General features: G+C 41.5%; 1 protein-coding gene across 2 annotated transcripts in view; it reads left to right on the forward strand.

Moving 5' to 3' along the window:
- The window catches only part of ZFPM2 (zinc finger protein, FOG family member 2), a 471767-nt gene extending 454108 nt beyond the window's left edge, over positions 1 to 17659 (forward strand). For both annotated transcript variants that reach the window (XM_058698815.1, XM_058698816.1), the window contains 3 exons: positions 7930 to 8136; positions 10453 to 10677; positions 14126 to 17659. In XM_058698815.1, coding sequence (XP_058554798.1) covers positions 7930 to 8136; positions 10453 to 10677; positions 14126 to 16617 — 2924 coding nt within the window. In that variant the 3' untranslated portion in view covers positions 16618 to 17659. The remainder of the gene's footprint in view (positions 1 to 7929; positions 8137 to 10452; positions 10678 to 14125) is intronic.
- The last annotated feature ends 386 nt before the right edge of the window (positions 17660 to 18045 follow it).

Consider the following 18045-nt stretch of genomic DNA (forward strand, 5'->3'; position numbering starts at 1 on the left):
TATCGTTGGCACATTGGTCATAGAAGCTTAAAAAGTTGCTTACAACCTGATGATAATAATCTATAGGATATCTGGCCTAAGGCTGTCATTTTATATGAGATGGGTAAAGCAGTTCTCCAACACTCAGTAACTGACAGTCAAGTCAGGATTGGAACTGAAGCTTCTTACCCACTGACCAGTCAAGTGCTGTTTCTAGTCCGTCTGTGCCCTGAGGACAAATACATTTTCAGTGACATTGGGCGCCACCTATGCTTCATTATTAACATGTAATCCCTTACACCAAGATCGTGTGCTCTTGAGGGCTGTGCAAAGGAAGTTGTAAGAGCTTTATCACCTAAGCAGATATGGTATTACCACATATGCACCCCACCCCCTTACATAATTCTGTTTGTTTTCAGATCAATATACTGCTAGTTTGGGTTTGCGTATTAAAAATTTGCTGGGTTTGGGGATGCCTGGGTGACTCGTTTGGCTAAGCCTCTGACTTCAGCTCAGGTCATGATCTCACAGTTCGTGGCTTTGAGCCCCATGCTGGGCTCTGTGCTGACAGCTCAGAGCCTGGAGCCTGCTTCAGATTCTGTGTCTCCTTCTCTCCCTGTGCCTCTCCCTGACTTGTGCTTGCTCTGTGTCTCTCTCTCGCTCTCGGTCTGTCTCAAAAATAAATAACATTTTAAAAAATAGCTGGGTTTAAATCTGGGGGCATTAAACATACTACTGCCTATGAAAACCACAAAAAACATCTGTTTAGATTCCTTAAATTCCATATCCATAGAGAGTTGACAGGAACACTCCACTGGTACTCAAAACACAAGCAGAAATCCAAATCAACAAAATCATCAGGAGCTACATCACTCACAATTTTCAAACCCACACAAGATCCAAAATTCATCCAAATGAAAACAGTTAATGTGGCCAAATATGACCAACTCCCATCTTAGCAACCTCATTCCTCTCGGGACTGAGCTTTCAAGATGCTTTCTTTGTTAAAGTAGCTTTGCTAGGGAAAACTGAGAAGGGAGAAGACCTTATTTTGTTGTTTTAAGCCATCTCATATGAGGGGTGCCTGGGTGGCTTAGTTGGTTAAGCATCTGACTCTTGATCTTGGCTCAGGTCACGATCCCAGGGTCATGAGATTGAGCCCCGTGTTGGGCTGAGCCAGCTGAGCTTGGAGCCTGCTTAAGATTCTCTCTCTCTTCCTCTGACCCTCTCCTCCTGTGCTCTGTCTCTAAAAATAAGTTCAAAAGCCATCCTATGTGGAAAGCACTTTATAAAAATTAGATTCTGTCTTTAGCTGTGGCTAAAACAAACTTCTGCAAATATCGGAGGTTCACTGTGGTGGCTTTTACCGAAAACAACGGTGCTCTCATTTTTTCCCAATGGTTTTGATTGTGATACAGTATATACGACATTAAATCTATCATAACCATTTTTAAGTGTACAATTCCATGGCATTAAATACATTCGCATTGTCCCGCTACCATCAACATGGCCCATCTCCAGAACCCTTTTCATTTTGCAAAACTGAAGCTCTGTATCCATCGAACAGTAACTCTCCATTTTCTCCTCCTCCAGCTCCTGACAACCACTAGCCCACTTTCTGTCTCGGTGATTCTCAATACCTTAAGTACCTTATTGTACATGGAATCGTGCAAGATTTTTGTCTTTTTGTGACTAATTTATTTCACTTAGTATAATGCCCTCAAATTTCTTCCATGTTTTAGCTTATGTCAGAATGCCCTTCCTTTTTATTTTTTTTAATTTCCTTCCTTTTTAAAGCCGAATATTCTATTGTATATATATATATATATACCACAGTTTGCTTATCCATGCATCTGTCAGTGGACGCTTGGGTTACTTCCATGCTTTAGCTATTTTTTCATCATGCTGCTATGAACATGGGTGTGCAAATATCTCTTGGAGACCCTGTTTTCAATTCTTTTGAGTATATATCCAGAAATGGAGTTGCTGGATCGTAAAGTAATTCTATTTTTAAATTTAAAAAAAAAAATTTTTTTAACCTTTATTTATTTTTGAAACAGAGACAGAGCATGAACGGGGGAGGGTCAGAGAGAGGGAGACACAGAATCCGAAACAGGCTCCAGGCTCTGAGCTGTCAGCACAGAGCTTGACACGGGGCTCGAACTCACAGACCATGAGATCATGACCTGAGCCAAAGTCGGCCGCTCAACCGACTGAGCCACCCAGGCGCCCCTCTATTTTTAATTTTTAATGAACTGCCATACTGTTGTCCACAGCGGCTATACCATTTTACATTCTCACCAGATGTGGACAAGGGTTCCAATTTCTCCACAACCTTGCCAGTACTTGTTATTTTCTGGGTTTGGTTTTTGTTTCTTGATAGTGGTGTTCTCATTTTAAAGCCAAACGTAACATTCTCTGGTTTGTTTCCATTGATAACGAGGTCGGTAGGATGAAGACACCAAAATAGCTAAATATCAACCTGATGTGTAGCGTTTGCCTGCACTCAGCTTTCTCCTTAATCGACGAATAAATGCTACTGCCTTCGATTCAATGCTAAATTAGAGTTGGCAATATCTACCCAAGCTCCAAAAGCCGGTGGGTAGGAAACTGGTTCTCCTGCCTCCTCAGCCCATTGTCAGTGCTAGAAACGATTTCTGTTTCTAACTGGTCAAGATACAGTCTGTGGCCCACGAATGGATGATGCAGCCTTAGTTTTTTTCCAAAATGGGTTAGCGCGCTCCAGCAAAGCATAGATACATTTGCCCATTGAATCCATAGACTTTTCTTTTTTTTTTTTTTTTTTTTTCTGGTGAGATTTCATTTCTTGGATGTAGCAGGACAGTGAGAAATTAGAATAAGAGTCTCAACCAAATCAAACCAAAGTGATACTCGTTAACAATTATATAGTACTTCTCTATCAGGTAATATTCTTAAGCTTTCACATATATTAACTTATTTTATCCTCATAATAGCACTGGGAATTCAGTATTATTATCAGTATTCCCATTTCCAAGGATGGGGAAACTGATCTCCACAGTGCTTAGGTGGCAAGTTCAAATCACAAGCCAAAATTTGTATGCTGGCAGTCTGGTTCCATTGTCCGTCCTCCTGCAGATGGGATTACATCCCCTGCTAGCAATCACACTTAGAATGGTTTTTTTTTAACTTTTTTAATGTTCATTTATTTATTTATTTATTTTATTATTTTTTTTAATTTTTTTTTTTGACGTTTATTTATTTTTGAGACAGAGAGAGACAGAGCATGAACGGGGGAGGGTCAGAGAGCAGAGAGAGAGGGAGACACAGAATCCGAAGCGGGCTCCAGGCTCCGAGCTGTCAGCCCAGAGCCCGACGCGGGGCTCGAACCCACAGACCGTGAGATCATGACCTGAGCCGAAGTCGGAGGCTCAACCGACTGAGCCACCCAGGCGCCCCATAGTTCATTTATTTTTGAGAGAGACAGAGACAGAGACAGAGCGTGAGCAGGGGAGGGACAGAGAGAGAGGGAGACACCAAATCCAAAACAGGCTATCGACTCTGAGCTGTCAGCACAGAGCCCAACACGGGGCTTGAACCCATGAACCGTGAGATCATTATCTGAACTGACTGAGCCACCCAGGTGCCCCTTAGAATGTTTTATTAGAATCTGTAGTTGAAACCATGTTACAATACTCGGCATTTCTCTCTCCCTATAAATGACTCCCTCAAGTTGAATACTCTAAATTCACCATCTAAAAAACTCAGCCAAAAAGCTTCAAAGAGCCAACCCTTGATTTTTGTGGTGCCATTCTCTTGGTCCCCCTATAACTTTTCCAAATAGATGTTCTCTATATTTGTAAATGGTCCCTGCCCTCCACCCACATCTTAATTGTTGAGACTTCCCAAATTTCAATCTGCTCCTTTTTTTAAACTCTATAGTCTTCCTGTATTACCACATCAAGGCAAAGAATATCCACAGTCATTTAGAACGTGCTGATGACTTCCAAAAAAAAATTTTTTTTTCCTCCAGCCTTATGTCTTGTCCAAATTCCAACTGCCTCCTCAATACATTCATGCTGAAGTCCCCCTCAGGGACTTCAGACTTTACATTTTCAAAGCAGAATTCATTATTTCTGTGCATGCACATACATACGACAAGCACACACATGCGTGTTTGGAGTCGGACAGACGGAAGTCTAAACCATGATTCCGCACTGGCTATGCATATAGCTTTGGGCAAGTTAGTTAACCTCTCCGAGCTTCATTTTCTCAACTCTAAAACAAGGAAAATATCACCCACCTCACAGAATAATTGATGGGATTAAAATAGATGAAATACATAAACCACTTAGCCTATTGGGCCCCAAGAAAGTGCTCCTAATTAGTACAATTGTCTTCTTGTTGTCTGTATGATACCACTGTTAATACGCCAGTTTTACTGTCTCATTAATGGCACCCCCGCCTCTGGTTTCCCAGACCAGAACCTTCCAGTTATTTTCAATAGCCTCCTTTCTTTTACTCATCTGAGGAGATCAGCCCAGTTCTCTGTCTTGAACCTGGCCCTTCTCTACCTCACAATTTACATGTCTCACAATTGAACTAGCACAACAGTCTCCAAATGGCCCTCGTGGCAACATGGCCTGCCCCTAGCCCCGTTTACTGTCCTCATTACCCTGAGATCTTTATTCTGGGGGAGAAAAGCCCCTGCCGAGAGTTTGTTCATTTATTCACTCAACCAAGGGTATGCCACATCTTCCCACCATGATGAGCCAGACACAGCCACCTTGATCTTACTTTCCAAGCTCTAAACTTTTTGAGGGGAGGAAGCCCTGATGATAACGTCTGCTAATTCCAGTGGCAAATGCTACAACTTCACCGTGGCAGATCTCAACTCACCAGGGTGATAGCCACTAGCACGCAAAATTCCCGACAATTGGATATTGTGCTCTATGATCCCATACAGGCTGGTGCAGTCACACCCTTGCCTGTAACCAACCTCTCTCCCTCAGACCCCAAGCTCCAGCAAGGTGGCCTCTGACCATTACCAGGACCAGTCAGGCTCTTCCATCATCCTGCACCTGCACGTATGTTCCTTCCTCTGCCAGTAATGATTTCCCTGCCGGGTCCCCTACACATACTTCTGCTATTTTACCTTTATTCTTTATGAGTCAATAAAAGTCCCCCTGGATGAGTTGCCTGACTCCACCAAGAAGTGTCCATCATTCACTCTCACGTTTTCTTTAGCATTAGGGGATGGCACCCGCCACGTGGTATTCTCGTTCATCTGCCTATGTGTGTACATTCTTAGTGCCAGGGTGCCCAGCCTGGCACACAGCAGAGAGTTCAATGAATAGCTGATGAATGAATGATGGGAAAGATTAAATCCTAACACAACGGAGACTTTCTCATCAAGGCTACACAGTGCATTTTCAGTCTGATTCGGCCTTTCTCAAGGGTATGCCCCAACTAAACCATAAAATGAGGTAAAATGATAAAGATGACAGGGGCACCTGGGTGGCTCAGCTGGTTGAGTGTCCGACTTCGGCTCAGGTCATGATCTCGTGGTTTGTGGGTTCCAGCCCCGCACTGGGCTCTATGCTGACAGCTCAGAGCCTGGAGCCGGCTTCGGACTCTGTGTCTCCCTGTCTCTCTGCCCCTCCCCCACTCATGCTCTGTCTGTCTCTCTCTCTCTCTTTCTCTCCCTCTCTCTCAAAAATAAACATTTCTAAAAAAATATTAATGATAAATAAAATGAAATATGAAACATTCAGTATGTCAGAAAACATAAATATTATGATTGCCGGGCTGTCTAATAATGTAGAAAATCATTTTTGCTTACTTTTGATTACACTTAATAGTCCTGAATCTTATTTTATTTACTTATAGGATCTTTCTGGTTCAAAGTTTGAGCACAAGTATTCTGAGCCGTCCTGCTGCATGGCTCACTGCTGGGATAGAGATTAGTTATGAGTGGTACTTTCTCTAAACATCTCAATTTCTCCTGGAAACCTGAGTCCAAACCTTTCCTTTTTGAAAGATACCCATGGCTGGATTTACCAAAAGTGCAAATTTGTCAAAAGGGGTAAAATATCACCCACCATGTAAATTCACCACTGAACTTCAGTGATTCAGTTCATCACTGAAATCCAGCGACTCCAAAAGAGCAGGCTTTGAAATAAACCCGAATTGCCATGACTTGCTCTGCCCACCCCACCTCTCTACTACAAAGATTCACTTAATAAACTACACCCCAGAGGAAAGATAAGGTGCAAATGATTACCTTGTCTATAGCTGTAAGTAGTTTGGATCTGTACGCACATCAGAGAAGGCTTAGCAGCTGAATGCCGAAAGCTTCCAAGGGGGAAGAATGGGCACCGGCAGAAACACCACCACTTAGCCCTTTTCAGTGCTCCACTGTTGCCACAATGAGGTGGTTTAGCTTCTGTTATTGGTAAATAAATAAGTCAGTGCCAAAGTGACTCTGTTTTGCAACTTGGGTAAACTTGGGTGCTTTCAGATCCGTTAGAGTCAGTGAAAAAAAGTTCAGTTGTTTTCTGCCCTTTGGGTATATTTTTCACCTTGAGTCTATTTGTGTTTCCTTTTGCGACTTTCACACAAATTCAAGGTGTGTAATCTGGGCTTTATTTTTCCACAAACATCTACTGTCGTGGACGGTGCTGCTTACTCAACCTTTAAAACGTAATCAGCCCGTGTAATTAACTGTCCAAGGTTTCTCTGGAAGTGTCCCGATTTCTTCTGTGTAACTCGGCCATATCGTATGCTGTTGTTATCTTTTCCAGCAGATTTTTACCACAAGTTGTTTAAAAACTATGATCTATTTAAGGATGGAAAAAATGAAGTGCCGTTGAAGACACAGTTATGCTGAAAGATAAACAGAGCAATATTACTTATCAGAATGGGTACAATTTTTGCTTGCTTAATGAGTACAATATATAGCTTTGCAATATATACACAATGAGAAAAAAAGCTTTATAACATATCAAGTATGCCACATTATTTCAGGCATAACTGTAGAGGATACGTATCTAGGCCTGAGAGTGTAGATAACAAAATATAAGTGCTTTGCCTGTCTAAACATGTTAAATAAATGAGCATACACTATCGCATTGCAATACATTAGAAGATGTACTTGCATAGTTAATTTTCTTTTTAATGCACCACACGTGATCATTTGAAGTGTGGAGCCAGAGTATATCTTAGTATTTGAAGAAAGGGTTCTTTTCATTTAAACAAATCTTTATTTAAATAAGCCTTTTGAAAAGGATCTTTGGCATATCTCCTTTTCAGGAAGTTCAATCAGGGTAAATGGAGATAAAGAAGCCGCATTATAAGGAATATTATATAAGTAAAGATCACTAAGCCAAAAAAAAAAAAAATGGCAGCAGACATACGGAGAGTAAAACTAGCTGGAATGTCATTTTAACTTTCTAGATTTTAGGAGCTTTTGTTTACTCTTTTTTTTTTTTTACAGTTTTAGGCATTTAGGTATTTTGGGAAGAGAGAGGGAGGGAGGGAGAGAGAAAGAAATAACTTCTGACTTCCATAAGGTACAAAAAGAGGGACTTCAAAGGCTCACCTGAAATAAATTTCTGTGGTTGGATCCCCACCATGCCTCCTCATAAGCGTGAGACCATGTAATAGCACGGTTAATGATTAAGGCAAGCCCCAGAAGGCAAACGGTTCACAAAACTCTCTACAGATTATGTCTGTTCTTGGCTCTTAGTCCTGTCCTACTGTCAGTCACTGAACAGTTCATGAAATGCAAGGAATACAATTTTCCACATAGGAGGGCAGAGGAGTACAGCTATTGTCTCCATCGGACACTCCACCTCCCATAGAAAGGGATGTGAAAAACATGAGAGATGCTGTTGACATCAATCTAGTGTGCGGCGGGCTCGAGCATTCTACGTCAATTCTATCTTTCTCTTTCTTTTCTCTTCTTAATAGGGGGTCAGCTTTGGTGCACAACCACGAAGGCCATCTCTGAGGGTGAAGAGCTAATTGCCTTTGTGGTGGATTTTGACTCAAGGCTACAAGCTGCCAGTCAGATGACTCTTGCAGAAGGGATGTACCCTGCACGCCTGCTGGACTCAATTCAGCTGCTTCCTCAGCAAGCCGCCATGGCTTCTATTTTGCCTACAGCTATTGTCAATAGTAAGTGCTGAGTGCAATAGCCCCGTACAATAGCTTTGTAGTGGTGATGGGTATTTATGGGACAAAAAAAAATGTCTACTGACAGGCAACCAGGGACAGACTTTTTTCTCCAGTGTTGTGATTTCATTTTATCTCTTCTCTAACTTTGCGTGTGCGTGTGTGTGTGTGTGTGTGTGTGTGGTCGCCTCTCATGAGAGTATGAAAAGAACACTCCTATTCATTCATTTCAGGTTGGATTCTCAAATGTCACACAAAAACTGACTTTCTAAAGTAGCTGAACAACATTTAAGGCTACTTAGTTATGAGAAATTGAAGAGCTTTCATGGATGCTTCTTTCATAGAATAATATGGTTATGCTTTAGGAGCCATAGAGAAAAAATTTTTAGAAAAAGAAAAAAATAATGGGGCATCTGGGTGGCTCAGTTGGTTAAGGGTCCAACGTCAGCTCAGGTCATGATCTCACAGTTCGTGGGTTCAAGCCCCACGTTGTGCTCTGTGGTGACAGCTCAGAGCCTGGAGCCTGTTTCAGATTCTGTGTCTCCCTCTGTCTCTGCCCCTCCCCAGCTCACACTCTGACTCTCTCTCTCTTTCTCTTTCCCTCTCTCTGTCTCTCAAAAATAAATACACATTACAAAAATTTACTTAAAGAAAAGGAAAAAATGAGAAACCAAAGTTTGATTAGATATAGTAAGAGGAAATATAGCCTCAGTAAATCAAGACATCAGCTAATACAACAACAAAAAAAGAGACATAAAAAATAAAGAAAAATACATATAAACTGAGAATAATTTATGTGGAGAATTCAAAAATATGCTCTCGCAAATATGCCTTTGTGATTATTTTGTCAAAAAGACTAGTGAACTGAGTTTGTATTCCTTGAATACAAAGTGACACTTTATATAACAGAAAATCAGTGGTCCAATAGTCCAGGGTTCGAGTTCTAGACTCAGCTCTGCTTTCTTCTAGCTCTGTGAGAAAATCTGAATAGCAGTCACATCTTAAGAGAATAGATTCCAAAGCTAGTAGGTTTGGAAAACCTGAAAGTCCCTAAGACTCTGAATGATGCAGAAATGCAGATATTGTAATGATGTCTTGATATTTAAAAAATAAATAAATAGGGGCACCTGGGTGGCTTAGTCAGTTAAGCTTCCGACTTCAGCTTAGGTCATGATCTCACGGTTCATGGGTTTGAGCCCCGCGTCAGGCTCTGGGGGCTGGAGCCTGCTTCAGATTCTGTGTCTCCCTCTCTCTCTGCCCCTCCTCTGCTCATGCTATGACTCTCACGCTCTCTCTGAAAAATAAACATTAAAAAAATTTTTTTAATAAATATAAAATAAATACATATTCAACAATAATTACATTCTTACTGTCCCGGTATCCTTGAAAGAAATTCTCAGGTGTATCTGGAATTACCCTACGTCCACACAGTGAATCCAGTACACCCAACCCCAGGTAATATTTTTGGATCTCCTTTATGTAAATGTAGTTATTTTCTCTTACTGGATCTTTACGTGGATTCTGGTAGTGAGGAACCTGAAATAACATAGACCCAAACTGAATTTGTGGCAAAAGGAGTTTGGTTACCAAGGACACCAGGAGCACCTTATACTTATACTATTGTGAGGCTCCAATGGTTGAAGGTTATTTTTTAATTATCTTCCCTCTGAATCCTTCTCTGACCTTGTCCTTCCTCACCCACCTAGTGTCCCTCACCCAAAGCACTCCTCAGATGCCTCCAGCAGAATGGTCATTACAGCCTAATATAATTATCTGACCACTTGTTCATCCATCCCAGAAGAGTGTAAGATCCTTAATGACGGCTTTTTGGTGTTTCGTTTTGCTTTACACCCAACTCAGCATAGAGCCCAGCATATAGTCGGCTTTCTATAATTAATTTATTAAATGAACAAATGCTGTCAATAGTTGGCATCAGGCTAACTTTAGTTCAGCTATTAGATCCTTGCCTTTTAGTCAGATAAGCCCATTCACATTGCTCTTTATACATGCATATTTTTCTAAACCATAAATACATTATGAGCAATTTAAAATGAATCTCCTGTGCTTTTAACGTGGGAGTCTCCCATGGTACCACTTTCCAAAGAGTCTGTGGGAAGGTAAATTGCACTGGGCGTAACATTTCTTTAAAAGCTTAGTCCTGCACTGTGGAACAGCACCCAGGACTGCACTCATCGCTGTCTCATTGCCTAATTCAGAACCTGAGAGCGGTCTCTGGGAAAAATGGAACTAAATGCCGCTTTACCCGTGGTTGGTTCCAAATGGGCAGCAGCTAATGTGTCCCTGTGTTTTCACCTGCAGAGGATATATTTCCTTGCAAGTCTTGTGGCATCTGGTATCGGAGTGAGCGGAATCTGCAAGCCCATTTGATGTACTATTGCAGTGGGAGGCAAAGAGAAGCTGCCCCAGTATCAGAAGAAAATGAAGACAGTGCTCCTCAGGTTTCCAGCCTGTGCCCCTTCCCACAGTGCACCAAGAGCTTTTCAAATGCCCGAGCCCTAGAAATGCACCTGAATTCACACAGCGGTACGTGCTTCCCTTGTTTCTTCTTTCGCTCCAGAAGACTTTATCCTTCTCTGCATATATACGTGCATTCATATATGCAAACATATAGAATTCTACACCTAACTGTGCCTGTGAAATCAAAATCAAACTTGACAGACCAGCTGATTGTTCTCTTATGTCACTTATCATCGGTATATTCTGCTCAAAGGATTTGGGTCTGAATTCTTTCCTAACAATTAGTGTACTCAGATTGCAGGCCAGATTTTGTTAACAGCATCATTTGCGAAATAGTCTCAATACCCTTTGTGTATTGTCATTAATATTCATTGATTTAAGTGTCAAGTGATCTTTGGAAACTGACCATACTGTTTCCCACATGGTAGGAAATACATAGTAGGTACATACAAATAAGTATTTGCTGAATTGAAGTAACACTGTTATTTTGATAGATCCAATGACAGTCACACTTGAGAGAAATTAACTTTTAAACACGAATCCATAAAATGCTCTTGACTTCTAGAGGTTGCGTAACAGTTTCGTCGATTTTTATGACATAAAACCACTTTCAGCACTATGTTTTTAAAATCCTTAAGAAAAATTAAGCTAAAAAACAAACAGGTTTGTTTTGTTTTCTTTTGTTTTGTTTTAGCTCCCTCTTAACAGAAAGGTTGCAACTATTCCCATTTTCTTTTGGAGTTATATGCCCAATTATTGGTGGCATCATCACAGAGTATTCTAATTCTGTATTTTTTTTTAAATTAAGTTAATCTAATGTACAGGATTATATTAACTTTAGATAGTTCTAGGAGTATTTTTGAATAGGACAAACCAAGGTTTAGCCTTCAGAGTTCTTGAGCTTTTGTAATATAAAACTTATAAGGTACTTCTGGGTGACTTGACCGTTTTTGCTTGAGTTGAATAATTAAACTGAAATAGGTGCTGAGTTTAAAAAAAAAAAAACCTAGCTCCAATGCTGTCGTACAGTGCAAGCTTTTGTCTTTGAACCTATAAAAATAGGCAATTTCCTTTCTAGTCATTCTCTTCCCCTTCCTACAAATGAGCTACCTTTATGTAGGTGATAAAGCAGAGGAAGCAGAAACAGGTCAGTTGTCTCAGATGGTGAATAGTCAGTCATTCACAAAACAAAAATAGAGATAGAGGGATCTTTCAGCTAAATAGAAAAATGAGTACTGGGTCAGTTAAGGAGAAAAGGAGACAGGAGTAAGAAGTCCTCTTTTATCGGGGCGCCTGGGTGGCGCAGTCGGTTAAGCGTCCGACTTCAGCCAGGTCACGATCTCGCGGTCCATGAGTTCGAGCCCCGCGTCAGGCTCTGGGCTGATGGCTCAGAGCCTGGAGCCTGTTTCCGATTCTGTGTCTCCCTCTCTCTCTGCCCCTCCCCCGTTCATGCTCTGTCTCTCTCTGTCCCAAAAATAAAAATAAAAATAATAAAAAAAAAAAAAAAAAAAAGAAGAAGTCCTCTTTTATTGCTATACGACTGGGTTTCTTCTACCATATTTTCAGCCAATAAATAGAAAAGGCAATTCTCATTTTAGTCTAAAGTGCAGAGGGCACGAGCCATGCCTGACTTGGCTGTATGCCAACAAATGGGAACTAGAGTTGACCTTAGTGAGGAAAAGTGCCCAGATCTGAATTCAGTACATGGGGGGAGGGGGAGGGTGCGTTTTCCTCATAACCACCAAACAATTCTCCAGATACCAAAGGCATGTCCTATGATTTAACTCAAATCTGACACTATCACCTGGAGCAGAGTCAGATTCTACAGATTAGGGGGGGTCAGCCCCCTGCCCCAACTTCAGATGCCAGTTGAAAGCCCAGGTTGTTACCTGTCCTTCGACCAACTGGCTATAAATCAGAGGTTGCTAAGATCCCTCTTTGGGTTCAATTAATTTGCTAGATTGGCTCACAGAACTCAGGGAATCCATTTACTCACACGATTACTAGTTTATTATAAGAGGTGAAGACTTAGGAACAGTAAGATGTAAGAGATGCCTAGGGGCGCCTGGGTGGCGCAGTCGGTTAAGCGTCCGACTTCAGCCAGGTCACGATCTCGCGGTCCGTGAGTTCGAGCCCCGCGTCAGGCTCTGGGCTGATGGCTCGGAGCCTGGAGCCTGTTTCCGATTCTGTGTCTCCCTCTCTCTCTGCCCCTCCCCCGTTCATGCTCTGTCTCTCTCTGTCCCAAAAATAAATAAAAAACGTTGAAAAAAAAATTATAAAAAAAAATAAAAATAAAAAAATAAAAAAAAAGAAAAAGATGTAAGAGATGCCTAGAGCAAGGTTTGCAGAAAAGGTGAGGAGCTTCCATACCATCTCCCAGCCTGTCATTCTCCTCAAACCAACTGGGAAGCTCTCTGAAACCAGTCCTTTCGGGTTTTTATGGAGGCTTCATTACCTAGGCATGACTGATGAAATCGTTGACTGCTGGCACTTGAACTCAATCTCCAACCCCCTCCCCTCCCCTCCTTCCCCTCTGGAGAGGAGGAACTAAAAGTTCAAACCCACCGATTGCAAGGTTGGTTCCCCTGGCAACCAGCCTCACCCTTAGTTAACCTAGGGTTTTCCAAAAGTCACTACATTAACATAACAAAAATACCTTTATTCCTCTCATCACAGGAAAATTCCAAGGATTTAAGGAGCTGTGAGCCAGGAAGCCTGGTCAAAGACCTAATATATATGAATGACCAAACACACATGACCTTATAAATCACAATATCACAGTAAGGCTTACTCACCAATCGTTGGTGATATTCAAAATATTTTATAACTGACTAGAAACAGGTGGTGATTGGTCAACACGGATGTCAGTCCTAAATGACTTTATTAAGGTACTGGTGTCTACCAGCTGAATATCAGCCCTGGATAGAGATAAACCATGTTCAGCAAAATCCATGCATAAGAATCTAGAGTTGTACCAAAGATAAATTAGGAGGCTATTGATTACTTTGCAAAATGGTTCCTACTTGGATTCTTCTGAATAAATACCTAACCTGGTGCACTGGGAGTTATTTGATTTTCACCTAGTTTATCGATATCAACTCTGATGTCTACCTGCTTCTTCCTAGTGCAGAGCCTAGTGTTGTAATGAGAAGGTTATTGGATTAGAAATTACAAAATCTCAGGTTTGGGCATGGCTCCATCATTGAATAGCTTTAGTACCATAATCAATTCCCTTGACTTCCTTGAATTTGATCCCTGACCTGTACAATGCAGACAATGAAAGCTGTCCCACAGGATATGATAATATACTTGGCTGTGTTCTGGAAACCATGAGGTGTTATTACTCTGATGACCAACCTGACAAAAGACGTCGCGAGAAAAAAAAAAATAATAATAACAGTATCGCAAATGAGATTCTGAAAGATTTCAATTCGTTCCTGCAGTGTAAAGGTTCATATCATTAGAAAACCAATGCACATGGTTCTCAGTGTTGTTATTTTGTATGTCTCTCCAGGAGTGAAAATGGAAGAATTCCTCCCCCCTGGTGCTAGTCTAAAATGCACCGTCTGTAGCTACACCGCTGATTCCGTGATCGGCTTTCACCAACACCTGTTCTCCCATCTCACTCAAGCTGCCTTCCGATGCAATCACTGCCACTTCGGCTTCCAGACTCAGAGGGAGTTATTGCAGCACCAGGAGCTCCATGTCCCTGGAGGCAAACTTCCCAGAGAAGGTGATATGGAGCACTCTCCAAGTGGAACCGAAGACAGCTTACAGCCAGCCACAGACTTGTTGACCAGAAGCGAACTCCCGCAGAGCCAAAAGGCGATGCAGACTAAAGACGCGAGCTCTGACACAGAGCTGGACAAGTGTGAGAAAAAGACTCAGCTCTTTCTCACTAACCAGAGACCAGAGGTACAGCCTACGGCAAATAAACAAAGCTTTTCTTACACAAAAATCAAGTCTGAGCCCTCCAGTCCGAGACTTGCCTCATCTCCGGTTCAGCCTAACGTTGGGCCTTCTTTCCCTGTGGGCCCTTTTCTGTCTCAGTTTGCTTTCCCCCAAGATATCACAATGGTCCCTCAAGCTTCAGAGATCTTAGCCAAGATGTCTGAACTGGTACATCGGCGACTGAGGCACGGAAGCAGTAGCTACCCTCCCGTGATTTACAGCCCTTTGATGCCCAAGGGGGCCACTTGTTTTGAGTGTAACATAACATTCAATAATTTGGATAATTATCTAGTGCACAAAAAACATTACTGCAGCAGCCGATGGCAGCAGATGGCCAAGTCCCCAGAGTTCCCCGGCGTTTCAGAAAAGATGCCTGAGGCCGTGAGCCCCAACACTGGTCAAACCTCCATAAACCTTCTCAACCCAGCTGCTCACTCTGCTGATCCTGAGAACCCACTTCTTCAAACATCCTGCCTCAATTCTTCCACTGTTTTAGATTTAATTGGGCCAAATGGGAAGGGCCATGACAAGGACTTTGCCGCTCAAGCTAAGAAGCTCTCCACCTCTAACAGCAGTGATGATAAAATTAATGGAAAACCTGTTGATGTGAAAAATCCCAGTGTCCCCTTAGTGGATGGGGAAAGTGACCCGAATAAGACTACCTGCGAAGCTTGCAACATTACCTTCAGCCGGCATGAAACATACATGGTCCACAAACAGTATTACTGTGCCACACGCCACGACCCTCCACTGAAGAGGTCCGCTTCCAACAAAGTGCCTGCCATGCAGAGAACCATGCGCACACGCAAGCGAAGGAAGATGTATGAGATGTGCCTACCTGAGCAGGAGCAGAGGCCTCCCCTGGTCCAACAGCGATTTCTTGACGTAGCCAACCTCAGCAATCCCTGTACCTCCACTCAAGAACCCACAGAAGGGCTAGGGGAGTGCTACCACCCAAGATGTGATATCTTTCCAGGAATTGTCTCAAAGCACTTGGAAACTTCTCTGACGATCAACAAATGTGTTCCAGTCTCCAAATGTGACACTACCCATTCCAGCGTTTCCTGCCTCGAGATGGACGTGCCCATAGATCTCAGCAAAAAGTGTTTATCCCAGTCTGAGCGGACGACCACGTCTCCCAAAAGGCTGCTGGACTACCACGAGTGCACTGTGTGCAAGATCAGCTTCAATAAAGTGGAGAACTACCTGGCCCACAAGCAGAATTTCTGCCCAGTCACAGCACATCAGCGTAACGACCTGGGCCAACTCGACAGCAAAGTATTTCCGAATCCAGAGAGTGAAAGAAACAGCCCCGATGTCAGCTATGAAAGAAGCATAATAAAATGTGAGAAAAACGGAAATCTGAAGCAGCCTTCCCCTAATGGAAACTTGTTTTCATCCCACTTAGCAACCCTGCAAGGCCTGAAAGTCTTTAGTGAAGCGGCTCAGCTCATTGCTACAAAGGAAGAAAACAAACATTTGTTTCTTCCCCAATGCCTTTACCCTGGGGCAATAAAGAAGGCAAAAGGGGCTGACCAGCTTTCTCCATATTATGGAATAAAGCCAAGTGATTATATTTCTGGTTCTCTTGTCATCCACAACACTGACGTGGAGCCGAGCACAAATGCCGAAAATGAATCCCCTAAAGGCCAGGCCTCCTCCAACGGGTGCGCCCCGCCGAAGAAAGATCCCCTGCCGCTGTTACCCAAAAACAGAGGCATGGTAATAGTCAATGGTGGACTGAAGCAAGACGAGAGACCTGCCGCCAACCCACAGCAAGAGAACATTTCCCAGAATCCTCAGCATGAAGACGGCCACAAATCTCCCTCTTGGATCTCTGAGAACCCGTTAGCCACAAATGAGAATGTCTCCCCAGGGATTCCTTCCGCGGAGGAACAGTTGTCTAGTATAGCAAAAGGTGTGAATGGCTCCGCCCAGGCTCCCACCAGCGGGAAATATTGCCGCCTGTGTGATATTCAGTTCAACAACCTCTCAAACTTTATAACTCACAAGAAGTTTTATTGCTCATCACATGCGGCGGAACATGTCAAATGAAATAACTTCATAAATAAACACCAGTCACCTTTGGTACCAGTGTTTAGTATGTGGTTCTACCCAGTCCAGAAAACAAAAACAAAACAAAACAAAAAACAAAACACAAAAGCTGTTTGAATTACATCTGGGCAATCAGGAGATAATTCATTAAGGCTGAGTTGAAGACTTAAGGTGTAATTTCATTACAGTCCATTAGTAAAGTGTATTATTGGTGCCATTTTCAAAAAAAAATTAATTTATTTTACCAGCAGTATTCATAGCTGTGGTTATGTTATTTTTTATTTAAAAACTTTATATTAAAGTCATTTGTAATGTTATTGTATAGTTATTGTGTAGCACATATGGTTTGCACAGTATAGTAGCTTTTAAAGAAAATAGTCACGAACAATACCGAAAAGCATTTTAGAAATAGCTTCAAAAGCACTTGTGGATCTTGATTTCTTCTTATATGCTGTTGCAGATATATGTATATGCTAAAATATAACTTGCAACGATGTTCTAAATACACATGCTATAAGTTCGCCTTAAGATTTCAATTCTTGGATAATCAGGCTCTGTTTGCACTTTATATTTTAGCAGATACAGTCTCTTAGTCACTAGGCTTTGCATTTGTATGTAGCTGTATGTTTCTGTCCATTTTCTTAATCTTAAACATGTATGTTAAATGAAGATGGCCATTTTTTTCTTGTATAGTACTTGTATTTTCTTTCGCTGATGCAGCTCTGTCTCAATTTTTAAACCTTTGCTGTTAAATGCAATACTTTATAAAGAATGAACAAAATTACTGGAAGCAGTATTGTAAGTAATGAGGTAGTGTTAATCAGTTTTATCTTTTGAAAGGCACAGTCTAAATCGAAACCCTAAACTCAATGCTGCAAGTATGAATTTAATTCATATATAAGATCTATTTAAATATAAGAGTAGCAATACTGCACCTGGTGATCACAAAGATAATGTTCTACTTCTGATAGAAATGATTTCTCAACAAATATTGTTACTATGCATGTATATGGATGGAATAAAATTCCAGATTGTTGGAGAAGTTTGGCAGACTTTTTTTCTTTAAAATACAAAGGAAAGTCTATATATCTATTCTTTGTGGTGAGAACAGGTTCAAAATAGCACTGAATAGCTGAATGCTGAATATTATATATATATCTCTATATCTCTATATCTCTATATCTATCTATAGATATAGATATAGATATAGAGATATAGAGATATATATAGATATCTATAGATAGATATAGATAGATATATAGATATATAGATATGGTGACAAATCAGTAAAGGAACAGATTGTCCATTTTATGTTCCTAATTAATATAACACATATAACATCTCTCCCCCCACCACTGTAGCACAGAAAGAAAACAATTTCATAAAAGACTTGCAAAGCCTATGCACAAGAACTGTAACAAACGTTGA

The sequence above is a fragment of the Neofelis nebulosa genome, chromosome 14 (genome assembly GCF_028018385.1).
Source record: "Neofelis nebulosa isolate mNeoNeb1 chromosome 14, mNeoNeb1.pri, whole genome shotgun sequence".
Lineage (NCBI taxonomy): Eukaryota > Metazoa > Chordata > Mammalia > Carnivora > Felidae > Neofelis > Neofelis nebulosa.